Below are 16284 nucleotides of genomic sequence, written 5' to 3' on the forward strand. Positions count from 1 at the left end.
TTAGTACTAACTGTGTGGCAACTGTAGTTTAATTTACCAGGAACAGGGAATGATTTTAAGCCACTCACAGTCTAATCCTAGATGTTTAGAATGTGGATGAGACCCAGCACTGAACAGAAGACCAATTTGTTACATTTTTCTTTTAATTAGAAAGAGCGTCATCCATTGAAGAATTTCCTCTACTGTTTTCTTTCATCTTTCTTCTCACTTGCATGAACTTGCATGTGTCTTGCATGAACTCCTGTTATGCTAGAGAAGACCTCTTGTACCAGGCAATATGTACATGTATTACATGCAGTATCTCATTTAATCCTCACAGTGATTGTATGAAATAAAAACTTTTATTTTACCTGTTTTGTAGCCAAGGAAGCTGAGGCATCTCAAGGTTAAAGGAATTGCCTGAAGTCTAAAAGACCCTCGAGTTGTAACTCAACTCCTGGGAATATTTAACGTGTAGTGGTTTATGATATGAATCTTAAAATATCATTGGTGCCATCTTTTGGCTTCAGGACCAATTAAAGAGGAATCATCAGCAGATTTTTGGTTTTGTTTGCTTAATGGTGAACTGGATGTGTAAGTGAGGAGGAGGAAAGAGAGCACCAGGTGACAACCAAGAGTTCCAAGGCAATAAGCTTGGAAGAATATTGGTGCCATGAAGCAGAATGGGTCACAGAGATCTATTAGAGCTATTAGTAATGGAGCTATTTGAGAAAAAAGGGAAAGCTAGAGTGGTCATTTTTTAAAAAACTACCTTTAGAATTCTGCAGATTGCATTGGAATATCTGTGCACATTGCTGATATGTAAACGTCCTGTACCTACTTTGCACATCCACTTGCCTTTAGGAGCCCTATCCTCCTATGTTCATCTCCAGCCCTGCCTCTCCCCTCGGCCAGGGTGTATGTTCACCCTGCTCTCCTGTGCTCTGCTTGCTTTTTCCCTACTCTTACAGTGCAAACTGATTGGAAAATTAGGGGCAGTTCTTTACTCCAAATCGTTGATTGAATAACCCTGGCACCAGAGCTAAACAGTCATGACTCTTCAGTTTGGTGTGATGCGCCCCAGCTTACCTGGCTGTGAATCTCCCAGAGGTGCTCTTTACATCCTGATTTCCTCCACCTTTGCTGCCATCTTTTTGGGAGAGACTGGTGTAGACCTTCACAGAGAATCTGTAACTGTCCCTCAATGTTTCTAGCTCACTTGTATATTTCCTATATTAAATATGGTTCTTGATCTTTAAGGTGACATCGTCTTTGAGAGTTACTTCTTTTGACTATAATTAATAACTTATGTTTAATCATGCCTGATGACTTAGTGATAATAAAATATGCATAAATCAAAATTGAAATTAGACTAGTTGTTTATTAGCTGTAATCATGCTTGAGCAGTTGTTTATGTTTGCAAACAAGCACTTTAATTTATTGTTGTTTTTCATAGCCCTAATGAGGTTGGAAGCATCACTCACAAAGGCCCTCACACACCGTGTTTTTATTGTCACTTGAAGACTTCTGCCAACAGGGTACTATTGAAGAACTGATTAGAAAAGGAAAAAGATCTCTTGGGAATGACTAAGGAGCTGTGACGTGAACTCGTCCCTGGAATGCCCCTCTCTCTACATCTTACTATTAAGTCTCTTATGGAAAGATTATGGGCTTTGATGTCTGTTTAACCACAGTTTTAATCCTAGCTAGGTGACTTTGGGCAAATTATGTAACTCTCCCACCTTCCATTTTCTTATTTGTAAAATGGGAATAATAGCAATCATAGTAGTAGTAATACCAACCTCGTAAAGTGTTGCAATAATAAAATAAGATAGCATGTGCAAAATTTCAGAAGTGGATCCAATATAGATTAAGGTGATGTTTCCTGGAAACTTCTACTACGTTTTACACACATATGTAATCCAAATGTTTGCCACTTGCAAAGCCACTATCTTCCTCTTTCTTTATCTACTTCCCAGCAATCCTTTTCTTCTTGTGTGTTCAGTGGAAAGAGAGGCTCTGCTTGACATCACTTTCTGAGAGCTTCACTTAGCCTTTTGTTCATTCTCTCTTGTCTGACTTCAAACCAAGATGTTGGATGCTGCCAGAGGCATCTACTTCTTCGTTTTTCTTTTTCTTTCTTTTTCTTTGGTGAGAAATGTTGGCCTTGAGCTAACAGCTGTTGCCAATCTTCCATTTTTTTTTCTCCCCAAATCCCCAGTACATAGTTGTATATCCTAGTTGTAGGTCATTCTAGTTCCTCTATGTGGGATGCCACCACAGCATGACTTGATGAGTGGTGCTAAATCCAGGCCCAGGGAAACAGAGCATGTGAGCTTGACCACTCGGCCATGGGGCTGGTGTCTACTTCTTCTGTTTCTAATTACCTCTTGGATTTCTGGAATCATTGTCCTTCCTTGATACAAAACTGTTACCCTCATGCTGGCTTCAAAGTAGAGCTGGAGTGAGAAGACTGTTGACTGCTCTGTCCCAAGTTTAGATGATGCCTGCCCTTGAGTTTCCCATGATGCCGGCTAAATCGTGTCTGTTGTGTGTAACTGACTCTGCTATAGGTTTGGTCATAAATTGAGGCACTTACACCATACCGAGGGGAAAATTCCTTTTAAACCGAATATTAAATGTGACTATTCCAAAGTTCAAGGAGAAAGAAATACACACATTCACACAGAAAGAGAAACTCATAGCAAATCTCTCACAGATCCTGGTGTTGTTTCCCTATCTTAAGATCCTCCCTTATCTTTCTCTCTCTCTTCAAATACCTATAAATTCTTCTTCATTTCTGTACAGTGACAGTCAATTTTCTTTCCGGAAATACCTTACCTCTATTCTAAAAGTTTGTTTTACCTGTAGAACCCATCCTTCTCAACCTCCACCCGAACCACTTTAGAATGTGATAATCAATGCAGCTGTTTTTCCCAAACTTTGAATTATTTGCCCTAGAGTTACACCAGAAACCAGAGCACCTCTGCATGCGAGTGTCCTTTGTGTGGTGCATGTGCTTTGTGTTTGCAGGTGCATGCAGTGTGAAGGGAGAGGCATTGATCCATGTTTTCTCTCAGTGTGAGGTAAAGTCATCCCTTTCTTTTTTCCTATTGTGTTCAATCTTTATTTCTGGTCACCTAAGATAACACTTGGACAAAACACACATGTGCACGTGCACGTGCACACACACACACACACCCATTCACATACATATCCTAAAGGTAAAAAATGATTTTCAGAGTAAGTAGAGTGTAATTGGAATTAATTGAGAGTGGGAGAAGAGACTTTTTCCTAAAGGAGTTATTATTTATAAAGATGTCCCCACTGAAATTGAGATTGCTTTTGTATTATTATGTAGAACTGTTTTAATTATAGTTTTTTTTTTTCTTTTTTACCTTGTGTTTCATACTCCTCAGAGGGCTTTAACTACTTTTAGAGAGGGGCCAATTATAGCATTCCTTTCTCTCAAATAGTAGATTGTCTTCCTTGATTTATTAGCATGTCCTGGCAAGAAACAAGTGGCCCACTCAAATGGGGCAACTGGGTAAAATTTAACGAAGGGAGTATTTACAAAGGAATGGGCAGGGTAACTTAAATTAACAGGAGATGGTTCAGTACCTGGACTACCCACGTTGGGAGCCTGAAAGTTGGTAGGGGTTGGAGTAGTTAGAACTCAGAGAAGGTAGCTGTAGAAGTGTCCCCTTCACAGGAACCGGGGATTTGGGTAGGGGTAGGAAACCATCTTGAGATGATCCAGAGGATAAAATCCGGTGAAATAAATACCCCAATCTATCTCTCTCTCCTCTTGCCATCTTTATTTCCTTCCATTGTGTGCCCCATCTGCCCACTGGCCAAACCTAACCAGAAGCGAATGGAGAAGGGGGTCACTGATACACTTCTAATATGATCACTTCCCTGGATATGGAGCAGATTAAAAATGGAAAAGAAAAAAAAAGGAGATCTGTAATAGAATAGATGTAGAAAATATATATAATATGTAATATGATATAGATAATATCCCATACATCTCCGTAATAGAATAGATGTAGAAAATATATATAATATGTAATATGATATAGATAATATCCCATACATCTCCTTAATTTATAATTCAAGATCATGAAATGTGTAAATGTCTTGGTCTCCCCTTTTACTCATAATCTCATTAAAATAATAAAAATGAATTTTAAAAGCCCTAACTCCTCATCCAAAACAAAAGGAGAGGACCATTGATGGATGAGAGCGCCAAAAGTCATTTATGAAAGATGTAATGGACAAAGACTGAAGAGCCGAGAAACTGTGACACAGCACAGGAAAGCATGACCTAACTTAGCAGGAATGTGGGTGGCAATAGAAGGGGAAGCTCATCTACCCAGGAAGACACTTTAGAATTGTGGCGGCTGGTCTGATGGAGGACAGGAGTAAGGAGTGGGACTGAAAAAAATATGGCTTGTTTAAAGCTTTTAAATAACCAGTAGAGGCATAAAAATAGTGATATAATTCTAAAAAGTCTAAAGTTAATAAATCAAGAAGTAATGGCATAAGCATATTATTTATAGATTTGGAGATAACCACAGAAGAACTAAATGCAGAAACGGTTCCAAATATTCTGGGAGGAGGAGGGCAGGGAATGGCTTGTGGGTCAATTGCTTCTCACTATGAGCCTTTTTGTGCTAATGATTTTTTTAAAACCATGTGAATAAATAATTTTAATGAAACCTCCTTTTTTTTTTCTTTTATTTTACTCCACTTAGTTTACTGGCTTTCTAGAAATGTTCTTCTTAACATAGTTAGATACATTATCTGTCTCAAACCTACCAGTTAACTCCATTTTCTCCTACACTCCCCTGCTCTCCATTCTTTATAACCCTCCATATGTGCACACACACAAGCCATACACACACATCTTCCTTCTGAATGCAGTTGCATGTCTTTCTCTATAAATTCCATGTGCCTTATTCCATTCCATTCCTTATATTTCAGTGTCTTTACTCAAACAGTTTTCTTGGGGCCAGCCCCGTGGCATAGTGGTTAAATTCCACATGCTCCACTTCAGTGGCCTGGGTTTGTGGGTCTGGATCCCGGGCACAGATCTACACCACACATCAGCTATGCTGTAGCAGCAATCCACATATAAAGCGGAGGAAGATTGGCACAGATGTTAACTCAGGGCTAATCTTCCTCAGCAAAAAAAAAAAAAAAGAAAAGAAAAGAAAAGAAAAAATTTTTTCTTGCCTAGAAATGACTTCAGTTATTTTTCTTTTTCCTGTTCAGACTTCAAGTCCCATAATACAATCTGCTTCCTCCGTGATCTGTCTGGTTTCCAGGGACACAAATTATCGCTCTTTCTTCTATATTCTCCTAACACTGCACCCCTGTCTGTCACTTCTCTCCCTACAATGGCTTGTAACTAGTTGTGTATCTATCTGCTCCTTTTTGTTTCTGTTTAAATGTAAGCTCAAGAATTCGTATCTTCTTATCTAGTTCAATAACTTGCATATAGTAATTGAAGTAGTTGATAACCACTATAACTATAATTGATTTTTGTTGCTGTTGTTGATTCAGAAGGCATCTAAAGATTATGAAATGAAGGCTCCAACACATTAAAGCAAACATCAGCTGTCTTTTTATTGAGGTGCCTGTTAATACTTCTGCTTCTCAGCAAAACTATGAAGTAGACAATATTTTGTTCCATCACAATTTTAGTGCCTCTTCCCTAAATTTCAATTACATGCATATTGTCTCAGGTAATGAGAAATAAGAAATCTAGTAAGCCAATACCCATAAATAAATACATTAGTAATGTATCAATTTTAAGAAGAGTGTTTGCGTTGTAAAAAGTAGCCAACAGAAGGAAGTTCCTTGCCCGAAGGAGTGGATTGCCAGTAGTAAAACCCTAGCTCCTTGAGCTGTTATTTTGAGATTAAAGAGGGTTTCTGGGCCCTCTCAGATTATGCAATGTAACTCTTATGCCACAGGTAATATAGATTATGATTCATTTAAAATACATTAAGACGATGGGAAACAATCTTTACCTGTTAGAATAAGTAGATTTGAAATCACGGTTATTAAGTATTACATGTCTATCTCATAGAAGTAAGATTGAGTCTACTGTTAAGTATAAAACCTGGGTCTCTGCTTCTTATTCTCGTTTCCCAGCTAGTCCTTTCACATGCTCTTACCTCACCTCTTTTTTTTTTCAATTGCTTCCTAACCCTGGATTTTTCTCCACCTAAAAGGGCACTATAATTTTATTTCTCCTTTTCTTCAGGAAATGCCACAATAAAACAGTCTCGATACAGGATTATCATTCAAGAAGCAGCCAACGGAGGCCAGGAGTGCCCAGATACCTTATTTGAAGAGCGAGAATGTGAAGATGTCTCATTGTGCCCCATATATCGGTAATTACCTTCAGAGTTAATCATTAGACTTTAGTATAAAATCTGACCTATTTTCTTTCATATAAAATATGATTGCTTAGTGAGGAATAAGATGAGGTAATGTTGTTTACCTTCGAGTACCTCAATGCTTTCCCCTCTTATCTGGAATCTATTTTGAGAAAGAATGTGAAAGTCTAATTAACAGGAAAAAAGAAACACACATGTTTTTATTGTAAATGAGCTGCTGGAATTCTGCCATCCAGGCAATCAGTTTTCAGGGTCAGGCTCCAAAGAGGTTCAGGATGAGGTCTTTGCCTGAAACACTCATGCATATACACACAGATAACTTATCTAATTCTATTGTCTTCATCCTAAAGCTTTTTACCAAGAACTAAAAATCAAATTTGTACTTCTTTAATGGTTGCTTGTTTTAACTCAAAAATGTTTTTGGTTCTAAATTTTTATCATATGCACATTTTAAAAAACATCTAATTAGAAAAAGAAGTTTAACCTGTGAAAAAAATATTTTTTTAAAAAAACTAAAACGAGTAACTTCTAAACTATATGTTACCTAGTTGTTCCCTCTTGGCAAGTTGGTGATTATTATTTACAAAAACAATACCTGAGGTTTGTGTGTTTGGTCATAAACTTCCACTCTTTTAACATTGGATTAAAATATTGCTTTAAAGTACGTCTGGATTAAATTCACTATTGGGTTTTACTGATTTGTGAATAAAGTCCATGGTCTTGAAAATCAAATAGTTATCAGCACACTTAAAAATGCCTTTAGCAAAAATGCTTTGTGTCTCTCCTGATTATTTGAGAAACTATATCTTAAAGCTGTGAAATTCAAGGGCTGATTTATTGGGGAAAATACAAGTTCCTTTTCTTTTCTTTCCTTTGTTTTTTTTAGAAGATGACTCACATTAAAGTTTAGGGTATCAACGAAGAAATCTAAATTACTATTGATTTTATCATCCCTTTACTCCTATTGTTTCTATCTGATGACCAGTTTGGGGAAGCTGTAAATAAACACTGGGGACGTGCCCAGACTGCTAATTTTGTCTCATTAACTACAGGGACATTGTGGAAACACTGTCAATATTCATCCTTTTGTGCCATGTATAAATATTGAAAGTTCTGTGTCCAGCAAAAGAGCTCTCAGGGAAAACACTCAATTGAAAAAATTAGCCAAATCAAATATTATTAGACATTTTTCTGAACCCAAGGCTATTATAATCAGAGAAAATCCTAGAAGCTGCTAGTGGCCTCTTCCTCTCTATTGTCCACTCTTTTTACTTTCTTGCTGGACTTCAATTTAGCCACTCATGTTTGAACTAGTTTCTATTATTGACCTCCTTCCATTTTCCCCAGAAATCAGTTCCGCTGCATATGGATTGGATCATTGTATCATTTCTCCTGATGTGTGGTTTAATATGTGTCCAAGTTATCAGCATGCTTCTCTGTGCTTTAGTAAAATATCCTTGAATTTTGAGCAATGTCCTTCCAATTTAGGTTTTGCTTTCTCCCTCGTTGGTATGTTAGGGAGGCAGGTTAATATAGACCTTTATCTTATCTTCCGATTCTTCTTTTTTACTCCATTAAAGTGACATGTTCACATGTTTACCAAATTAAAACAGAATCAAAATGTCTATAGAAATTTTTCTGTGAATTTGAGGATTTCCCAACAAAAGGGAAGACTGTATGGGCGGTATATCCCTGCGTAGAATTGGCAATGGGATATAGCCAAGAGTCTGTGGCTGAACATCCAGGGATTTGAGATTGACAGCTGGTCTGCCCTGACTTGGGCAATTTTGGGCATGACACTTAACCTCCTGAGCCCAGGTTTATCATCTGAAAACTGAGAGTTTAACAAGAGAGTCCTGAAAATTCCTTCCTATTTCAGTCTATGAAGCACACTACACTAGGTTGAAGTCCTTGGTCTCATTCTGGTCTAGAAAGGCTATGTAAGCTTAAGGGATCTGAATGAATGACAAATCCTAATTGAAAACTCCTTATCATTTCAGTTTCTGTGTTTTGAATTATACTGAGTGAGTCTGTGCATATACAAAGTAAAGTTACAACTATTTAAAATTAATAGGTGATTTCTTTAAACATGGTGTGTTTTTCTGTTTTACTATTCCCTGATTTCTCCCCAATTCTTCAGTTATTCCCAATATGGAGGCCACTTGAATGAAGTCAATGATATATACATATTTTTTAACTTTACATTGTAATATACTTTACTTGATTCTGCAAGATGGTCTGTATCTCTCCGTTAAGACCACCTCTGCCTCACTTACCTCCAATTGTCCAAGAACTTGAGACTCATTTAGTTTAGAAGAGGGGTGAGGAGGTAGTGCATGCTGATATTCATGGCCGGCTATGTGAAGTGACCTCCACCCACTATATCAAGGTCTGTTGACATAACTAAGAGGGTTCCCTAAAGTGACTTCTCCTGATCAAAGGAATTCTGGTATACATTTTTTTTCTGTTACTAAGACTTCTTTTATTTTTCTTGTGGTAAAAGACACATAACGCAAAATTTATTATCTTAACCATGTTTAAGTGTACGGTATAGTAGTGTTAATTTTATGTACATTGTTCTGCAACAAGTCTCTAGAACTTTTCATCTTGCAAAACCAGTCAGTGATGTTTTTGCTTCATATTTCTGTTCCATTCTTTGAAGTAGCGTCTCTTATCAGAGGTATTGGCTTATACGAAAAAGAATAAAAATATATTAAGTGAATGAACAGAGTCTTGGTTACAATTAGGGTATGGGTTATGTGGAACATTCTGAAAAGACAGGTTAAAGGACAGAAGTCACAGTCTGTCCTGTGGATCATAAAAAGAGAGTCTTGTTGACCTGAGAAAGGAAAACAGTGGAAAGCCAGAAGGCTTCCTTAGAGATTACTTTATCTGAGGAATAGAAATATTGGTAATTCATCAGAGGCAGATCAATTTCTCTTCCTTGAGATGAACTTTCATGTAAGATAGATCTCTGTGGCCCCCCACCTCCCTTTTACTTTATAACCTACTGAGATGTTTGAGTTACTCCAAAGTCTTAGGAAACATCTTATAAAATACTTGAAGCAAAAGATCAAGTGTCAAGATTTGCACCCCAAACTTTCAGGTCTTTGAATCTTGATTCTCTAATACTCCAATGGAACATAGAGATTTTCTCTTTTATTGTTTTTTTTAAGCAATTTTAAGTTCATAAAGAGGTACGCCTTCTAGATTTGATTTGTCCTTCTAATGCTTTTATTGCTCTTCACTATATGAACTAAGGTTTTTGTGCAAAATGTCCACATTTAAAAAATGGAATTACTGCATTAACTATGAATCTGAGGCAGAGTGGACTATTGTCATCCCTGGTGCTTTTATGACATTGGTTTCAAATCCATTTTTATTGAATTACTATCTTTATGCTTCTGGATTTCAAATTTGTCTGTTTCAAGTATTTCTTTTGTATGTTTGTCATGGTGAAATTTCTAGTCTGCTATTCCTTGTAATCACAGGTGGAAGCTGCAGAAATGGAGCCCTTGTTTCTTGGTGCCAGAGTCCGTCAGGCAAGGAATAATGGGCACCAGTGAAGCCTGTGGAAAAGGGGTACAAACAAGAGGTAAGGGGACTTTAAAATTTTTTGTAGTCAAATATGATTTAAAATTATGTTTCTCTTATAAACTGCTGCTTAGTTTTATGTTTGAATAAGTTGTGGTATTATAGGATTGGATTATTTATATTTAGCAGTGGTTGAGTTTGTTTGGCATTAATGTTGATATTTTACCATCTTTCAACCATAACCAGCTAGTGCACCTAAGAATTAATGCAATGTAAGCAAATATCTATGCTCAGTCATCAGCATACCCCAATGCTGATGTTCCAAATGTACATTGGATATTAGCTAGGGAGTGAAGGATATGCCAAGATTAGACAATAGTATATATCACACATTTTAAGTGCTAATTCAATATTAGTTGAATGAATAAAAGGATAACTAATTTCAATAATTTAATTGGTTAATTTTAATAATCATTACTTAAATGTAATTGTTATATACACACTTGCTGTGTGTTCTTTATATAATATACATAGAAAAGAATTATTAAAATTTCTGGAAGATGTTGTGAATAGGCTTTTGGGTCTAAGTAGAAATGCCTTTTATCACCAGTGTCTACAAGGTGTGGCATATTGAAATCTCTGAAAAGCACTGAACACTCATCAGACTGCTCACTTTTCTGTTTCATTCATAATCCAAGTGCCAGTAATATGAGGATTGATAAAAAGTGCTTTATTTTTAAAATATGACCACTTTGTCACTAAAGGGACGTATGTAGCAAAATCAGACATTATGGGACCAACTACATTGCAGTGGTTTGATAATTCTTCTAAAAGACATATTTACTGTTAAGTTTCTCTTCTTGTTGTATAGGTTATTGTATCAGTCAGGATCAATCATCCCAGCCAGCACAGTAAATCCCTTCTTTGTCTGTTGATTCAAAAGCATGAGGCAGCATGGCCTGGCAGCAGTGTTAACTTCCTGTTCAATGAACATTGTTTCTCGTAGTGGAAGCATTCCTCCCTTCGGAACTAAGACCTATTGGCACCAGAGCATAAGATCGCAGGTGACAGGAAGCAAAAGATTTTATTAGTGGGTCACTAGTGGTAATAGTGAATTGTGCTACTCCCATTCCCATCCCTTGATTCCTGGATCCATGAATTCTAGCTATGGAAGAAACAGCACAATGTATTTGATGCTGACTCAGAGCATATACAGTCTTTTGGGAAACTTTTCCCCCATGCAAGCTATTGGCACTCAGCTGGTGCAGTAACTGAGTCTTCAAAAGACCTTTCTACCATTCTATCAAGCTACCTGCTTCAGGATGGTGGGGAACATTGTAAGATCAGTGAATTCCATGAGCAGGGGCCCATTGTCACACTTCATTTGCTGTGAAGTGAGTTCTTTGATCAGAAGCAATGCTATGTGGAATAACGTGTCTATGGATGAAGCATGCTATAAGTTTATGGATGGTAGTTTTGGCAGAAGCCTTGCCTCCAGGGAAGGCAAGTCCATATCCAGAATAAGTGTCTATTCCAGTAAGAACAAAACAATGTCCCTTCTATGATGGGAATGGTCCAATATAATCAACCTGCCACCATGTAGCTGACAGATCACTCTGGGGAATGGTGCTGTGTTGGGGACTCAGTCTTCGTTCTTGCTGCTGGAAGATTGAGCACTTAGTGGTGGCCATAGCCAGGTCAGCCTTATTGAGTGGAAGGCCACGTTGCTGGGCCCACGCATAAACCCCCATTCCAGCCACCGTGGCTAATTTATTCATAAGTCCATTGGGTGATGACAGGGGTGTCTGGGGAAAGAGGCTGACTGGTATCCACAAAATAGATCATCCTATCCACTTGATTATTAAAATCATCCTCTATGGGTCACCCTTTAGTGAGTATTCACATGGAACACAAATATGTTCACATTTTTTTTTGTCCATTTGGAGGAGTCTATCCACGTACTTCTTTCCAAAACATCCTTGTCACAAATTTTCCAATCACATTCCTTCCAAGTCTCTGAGAATCCAGCAAAACCATTGGCCACAGCCCAAGAATCTGTATATAATTGCACATCTGGCCATTTCTCCTTCCAAGAGAAGCCAACAACCAGGTGCACTGCTTGAAGTTTTATCCACTGGGAAGACTTTCCTTTACCCCTGTCTTTTAAGGATGTCCCAGAAAGGCTCTGTAGTGATGCAGCTGCCCATTTTGGGATTGTGCCTACATGTCATTCAGAACCACCTGTAAACCAGAACCGAGTCATCTCTTCCTCTGTCAGTGAGGATAGGGAATTATCCATAGGTGTAGGATGAGAGAAAGAATATAGTGTAGCAGGAGTTGGGACCATGAGCATTTGGACCACTTCTTCATGTAATTTACTTGTGCCTTCAGGGCCTGGTTGAGCCCAATCACATATGTACCACTTCCATTTAATGATGGAGTGCTGCTGTGCGTGCCCTACTTAATGACTTGGTGAGTCAGATAACACCCAGCTCATCATGGGCAGCTCAGGTTGCTTGGCAACTTGGTGGCCCATGATTAAGCATTCAGTCTCTACTGAGACCCAGTAGCAGACAAAAACTGTTTCTCAAAAGGAGCCTAATTATCCACAGAGATGGCAGGGCTTTGCTCCAAAATCCTAAGAACGTGCACTGCACTTCACCGATACTATTTTGCCAAAAGCTGAAAACAGCATCCCTATCTGCCACTGATACTTGAAGCTCCACAGGATCTGCTGGATCCGACAGCCCAAGTGGCAGAACAGTGTGCACAGCAGCCTGGACGTATTACAGAACCTTTTCTTATCCTGGGTCCCACTCAAAACTGGCAGCTTTTCAGTTCACTAGGTAAATGGACTGGAGTAACACAGCCAGATGAGGAATATGTTGTCTCCAAAATCCAAAGAGGCACGCTAGGTGTTGTGCCTATATTTTGGCTGTAGGAGGGGCCGGATGAAACAACTTATCCTTCACCTTAGAAGGGATGTCTTGATGTGCCCCATACCACTGGACCCCTAGAAATTTCAGTGAGGTAGAAGGCTCCTGATTTTTTTCATATTATTTCCCACCCTCACCAATAAGTCTAGAGTAGTTGCTATTTCTTGCTCACTAGGTACAGTCAGCATAATGTCATCATGGACCAATGTGATATCTTGTTGAAGGGAAAGATGATCAAGATCCCTGCAAACTAAACTATAACATAGGACTGGAGAGTTGATATACCCCTGAGGTAGGAGAGTGAAGGGGTATTGCTGGCATTGCCAGCTGAAAGCAATCTGCTTCTGGTGGTCTTTATTATCTCCAAATACAGTTATACTTGGGGTTAGGGCTTCCACAAATGAATTTTGGGGAGACACAGTTCAGTCCATAACAGTTACGCTCTGCAAATGATGTCCCTTTCAGAACATTTACATATGAATATTTGATTGGCAAGGTACTTTGATTCAGGACTACTGTGAGGCTATACGGTGACTCTGTGTCAATTGCTAGAAAGGACCACTCCTTAAAACATTTACTTCTGTATGTCAGAAAATTGTAATAATATTATCCTGTTACTACAAGATCTTTGCCTACTTTCTGCTGGAAAATTGTTATAAAATATCTAGATCAGCAATATATACATGAGTGAAGTCCTTTAAAAATGGCCCCTTTGTGCAGTGTGTACCTTTATATGGTGACCTGGGCTTTGACACTCTGTGGTACTGGATTATCATACTGGTTGGTTTTTATTACAAAACTATTTTGAGACATTACTCCTAAATTATGTAGAATTATTACATAAATGAGAAATTATTTTATCTGATTTAGAAGAATTCTACTTTGGATTTTAATTCAAATGAATTCTAGCTGGAGGCTTGATAGTCATTCAGACTAAGCAAGTGACCTCCTTGAATTTGCCCCGAGCTAGATATCCACATTAGAGGATTCCTAGTGTTTAGTGCTGGGAAATTTTGGTTTTAAAGTAGTAGGATGGGTCTCCAATTTTAAGATAGTGGAGCAAAGACATTCTACTCCCATCTTTACTTTGCAGAACAGAATTATACCTGAGTCTTGGCAGGGGTGAAGGTGAGGAGGCTGAAGAGAAACAAAGTGATTTGGCCTGGGCGACTCCAGAAAATCACCACATTCTGGAGAGGAAAGTATGCAAGATTGTGTGTGTGTGTGTGTGTGTGTGTGTGTGTGTGTGTGTGTGTGTGTTGGGGGTAGAAGAAAAAACAGGGGCTTTTGAAAGTCTGATTCTGATTAAGGAGCAGTGAGCACTCTCCTTGCTCAGTTCCTCATCTTTTGCACAGTCAGGTTTCTACCTCTTCCTGTTTTTGTGAGAGGCTGGAGGCTTATTCTCTGGGGACATAGAGCCATAGCAGTTGTGGAGTTTGGACATCAGGCAGAGGAGGTGGAGATGAGGGGTAGAGTGAAGTCAAGAGGATGGAAGGAGAGTGTGAACAGGGACTGATGAGATCCTCATTTGGTTCCCTTCCTCCACCGGCTTCAGCCTGCTGGCCGGGCAGCTGTAGCACTTTTCAGTCCCCTGGGAGCCCCATCAATCTGGAAACGCTTTAAATTTAATTTTCTCTTTGAGGATTTTTTGAATCACAGAGGGACCATGAATTCAGATCATAAACTCATGGAAAGGCCAGTTTAGGCCTCACAAGAGATTTTTTTTCCCCCTCTCCTTCCAGTGTTAAGTTTCAGACAGGCAAGTGGCCTTGCCAAGACATTTTGCTTGGCATGTTTCTTTCTAGGTCACCTTTACAATGAGGGTCAGTTTTTGTGGCCATCACTTCTGGTATGGGGCCTTTTATGAGATTCTCCATAGCGGGACTTGGAACCAGGAAGGTGGAAAGTTCAGTCTCCAAGATTTGATAGAAATCCTCAGGATGAAAATTGTCTTTCTTGCTTACCTTGCATCCCAAGCTTTCACTTTGTTTTGTGCTTTGGGGTTCCTTTCTTTTGGGCAAGCCCAGAAATCCATTTATAACATATATATTTTATCTAATTTTTTTTTGTTTTTCATTAGAAAGGTCTTTTATGATTTCTAAGCCATTATACTGCCCAAAACAGAAGTACCCCTTGTTTTACCTTATTGTGTTTATATTGCTGACCTGGTAAATCGATTTATAGTAAGAATACATTTGTGTAATATTCTTCTAATCAAAAAAGAAGTAAAAGAAAAGAAAACAGAAAGGCAGATAGAATCATAGCTATAGCTAAATATCTGTACCATCTCCATGGAAGTGGGCATTTTGTTTTTTTTGTCCTGGTTATCCCACACTTATGGGACAGAGCTATTCTCTCTGGCCAGCTTCTTGTGCTTAATCTGAATAAAAAAAGGATGGTAGCTTAGCTGTTGTGCCAAATGAGAGTATAAGAAACTTAAATATTCTAATATACTTTGAGGAAACTGCCCTTAATAGGGTGAAACTCTAGTACTAAAAAAAGAAAAGTGAAGATGCTGGCATTCCTCAAAGGAGAGTGAATTTGTCTATGGACTGATATGGTATGACTCTTATTTTGCTATTCACAGTGGCTACTTTAAAACTAGGCTGATGGACTTGCCAGTATTTTTCTTTTGGACAGTACTTTCTTCTCATTCATAAGCTTGTGAGTAACTATACTCTATGATAGAAGAGAAACTTGACATCTAACTGGAGATCAAAGTTGTCTTGTCTAAGATATCCTTGACTTCCATGAAGTACCTGTGTTCTTTTTTGGTTTGTTTTCACTGAACAATGTTTATGTGGACCAAAGGAGGCAGATCTCTAATCCCTGTCAAATCTTTTTGTTCTCTCTTAATTGGTTTTTGCCACTATAAGAGGCATCCTCTTCTTACACAATAGTTTTGGTGGAATCTATGTGTTTTCTTTGCATTCAAGAAATTTGTTTAAAATAAAGGTGCTTTTCCAGAAAAAAATGGGACAAAATAATCCACTTTCAAAATAAGTTCTGGATTACCTTTATTTGTAAAAAAGAAAGGGGTTAGAAATAGGTAGGAAGAAGTTAAGGAAAAAAGTAGTCTAAAGCCCTTAATAGTAAACTAATAGTACCTGGTATTCAAAAGGGACGATTCTCACGAAATACGTGTATGTATGTGTCTGCTATTTTAGTGAAGTATGCTTTATTTCATACACTATTTCATAATTTAATTTTCTAGGGCTTCTAATATGTGATTGAGTCTTTAAAAATTGATTTATATAATTTTCTAAGATTGTATAAACTATATAAATATAAGTTGTATATCTATATATAACAGAGGTAAGTAAATATATTAAATAAGCTGAATTAAGAGGAAACTATTCATATTAAAGATCTGAATACTCTAATTTTCTGACTGAAAATTGTTCTTCTCTAGTTATGTTGCTTCA

General features: G+C 38.0%; 1 protein-coding gene across 3 annotated transcripts in view; it reads left to right on the forward strand.

Annotated features, from left to right (window-relative positions):
• THSD7B (thrombospondin type 1 domain containing 7B) overlaps positions 1-16284 on the forward strand; it is a 795232-nt gene that overhangs the window by 461083 nt on the left and 317865 nt on the right. For all 3 annotated transcript variants that reach the window (XM_070579625.1, XM_070579626.1, XM_070579627.1), the window contains exons 11-12: positions 6254-6383; positions 9881-9984. In XM_070579625.1, the coding sequence (XP_070435726.1) occupies positions 6254-6383; positions 9881-9984 (234 nt within the window). The remainder of the gene's footprint in view (positions 1-6253; positions 6384-9880; positions 9985-16284) is intronic.

This window comes from Equus przewalskii, chromosome 17 (assembly GCF_037783145.1).
Source record: "Equus przewalskii isolate Varuska chromosome 17, EquPr2, whole genome shotgun sequence".
Taxonomy (NCBI): domain Eukaryota; kingdom Metazoa; phylum Chordata; class Mammalia; order Perissodactyla; family Equidae; genus Equus; species Equus przewalskii.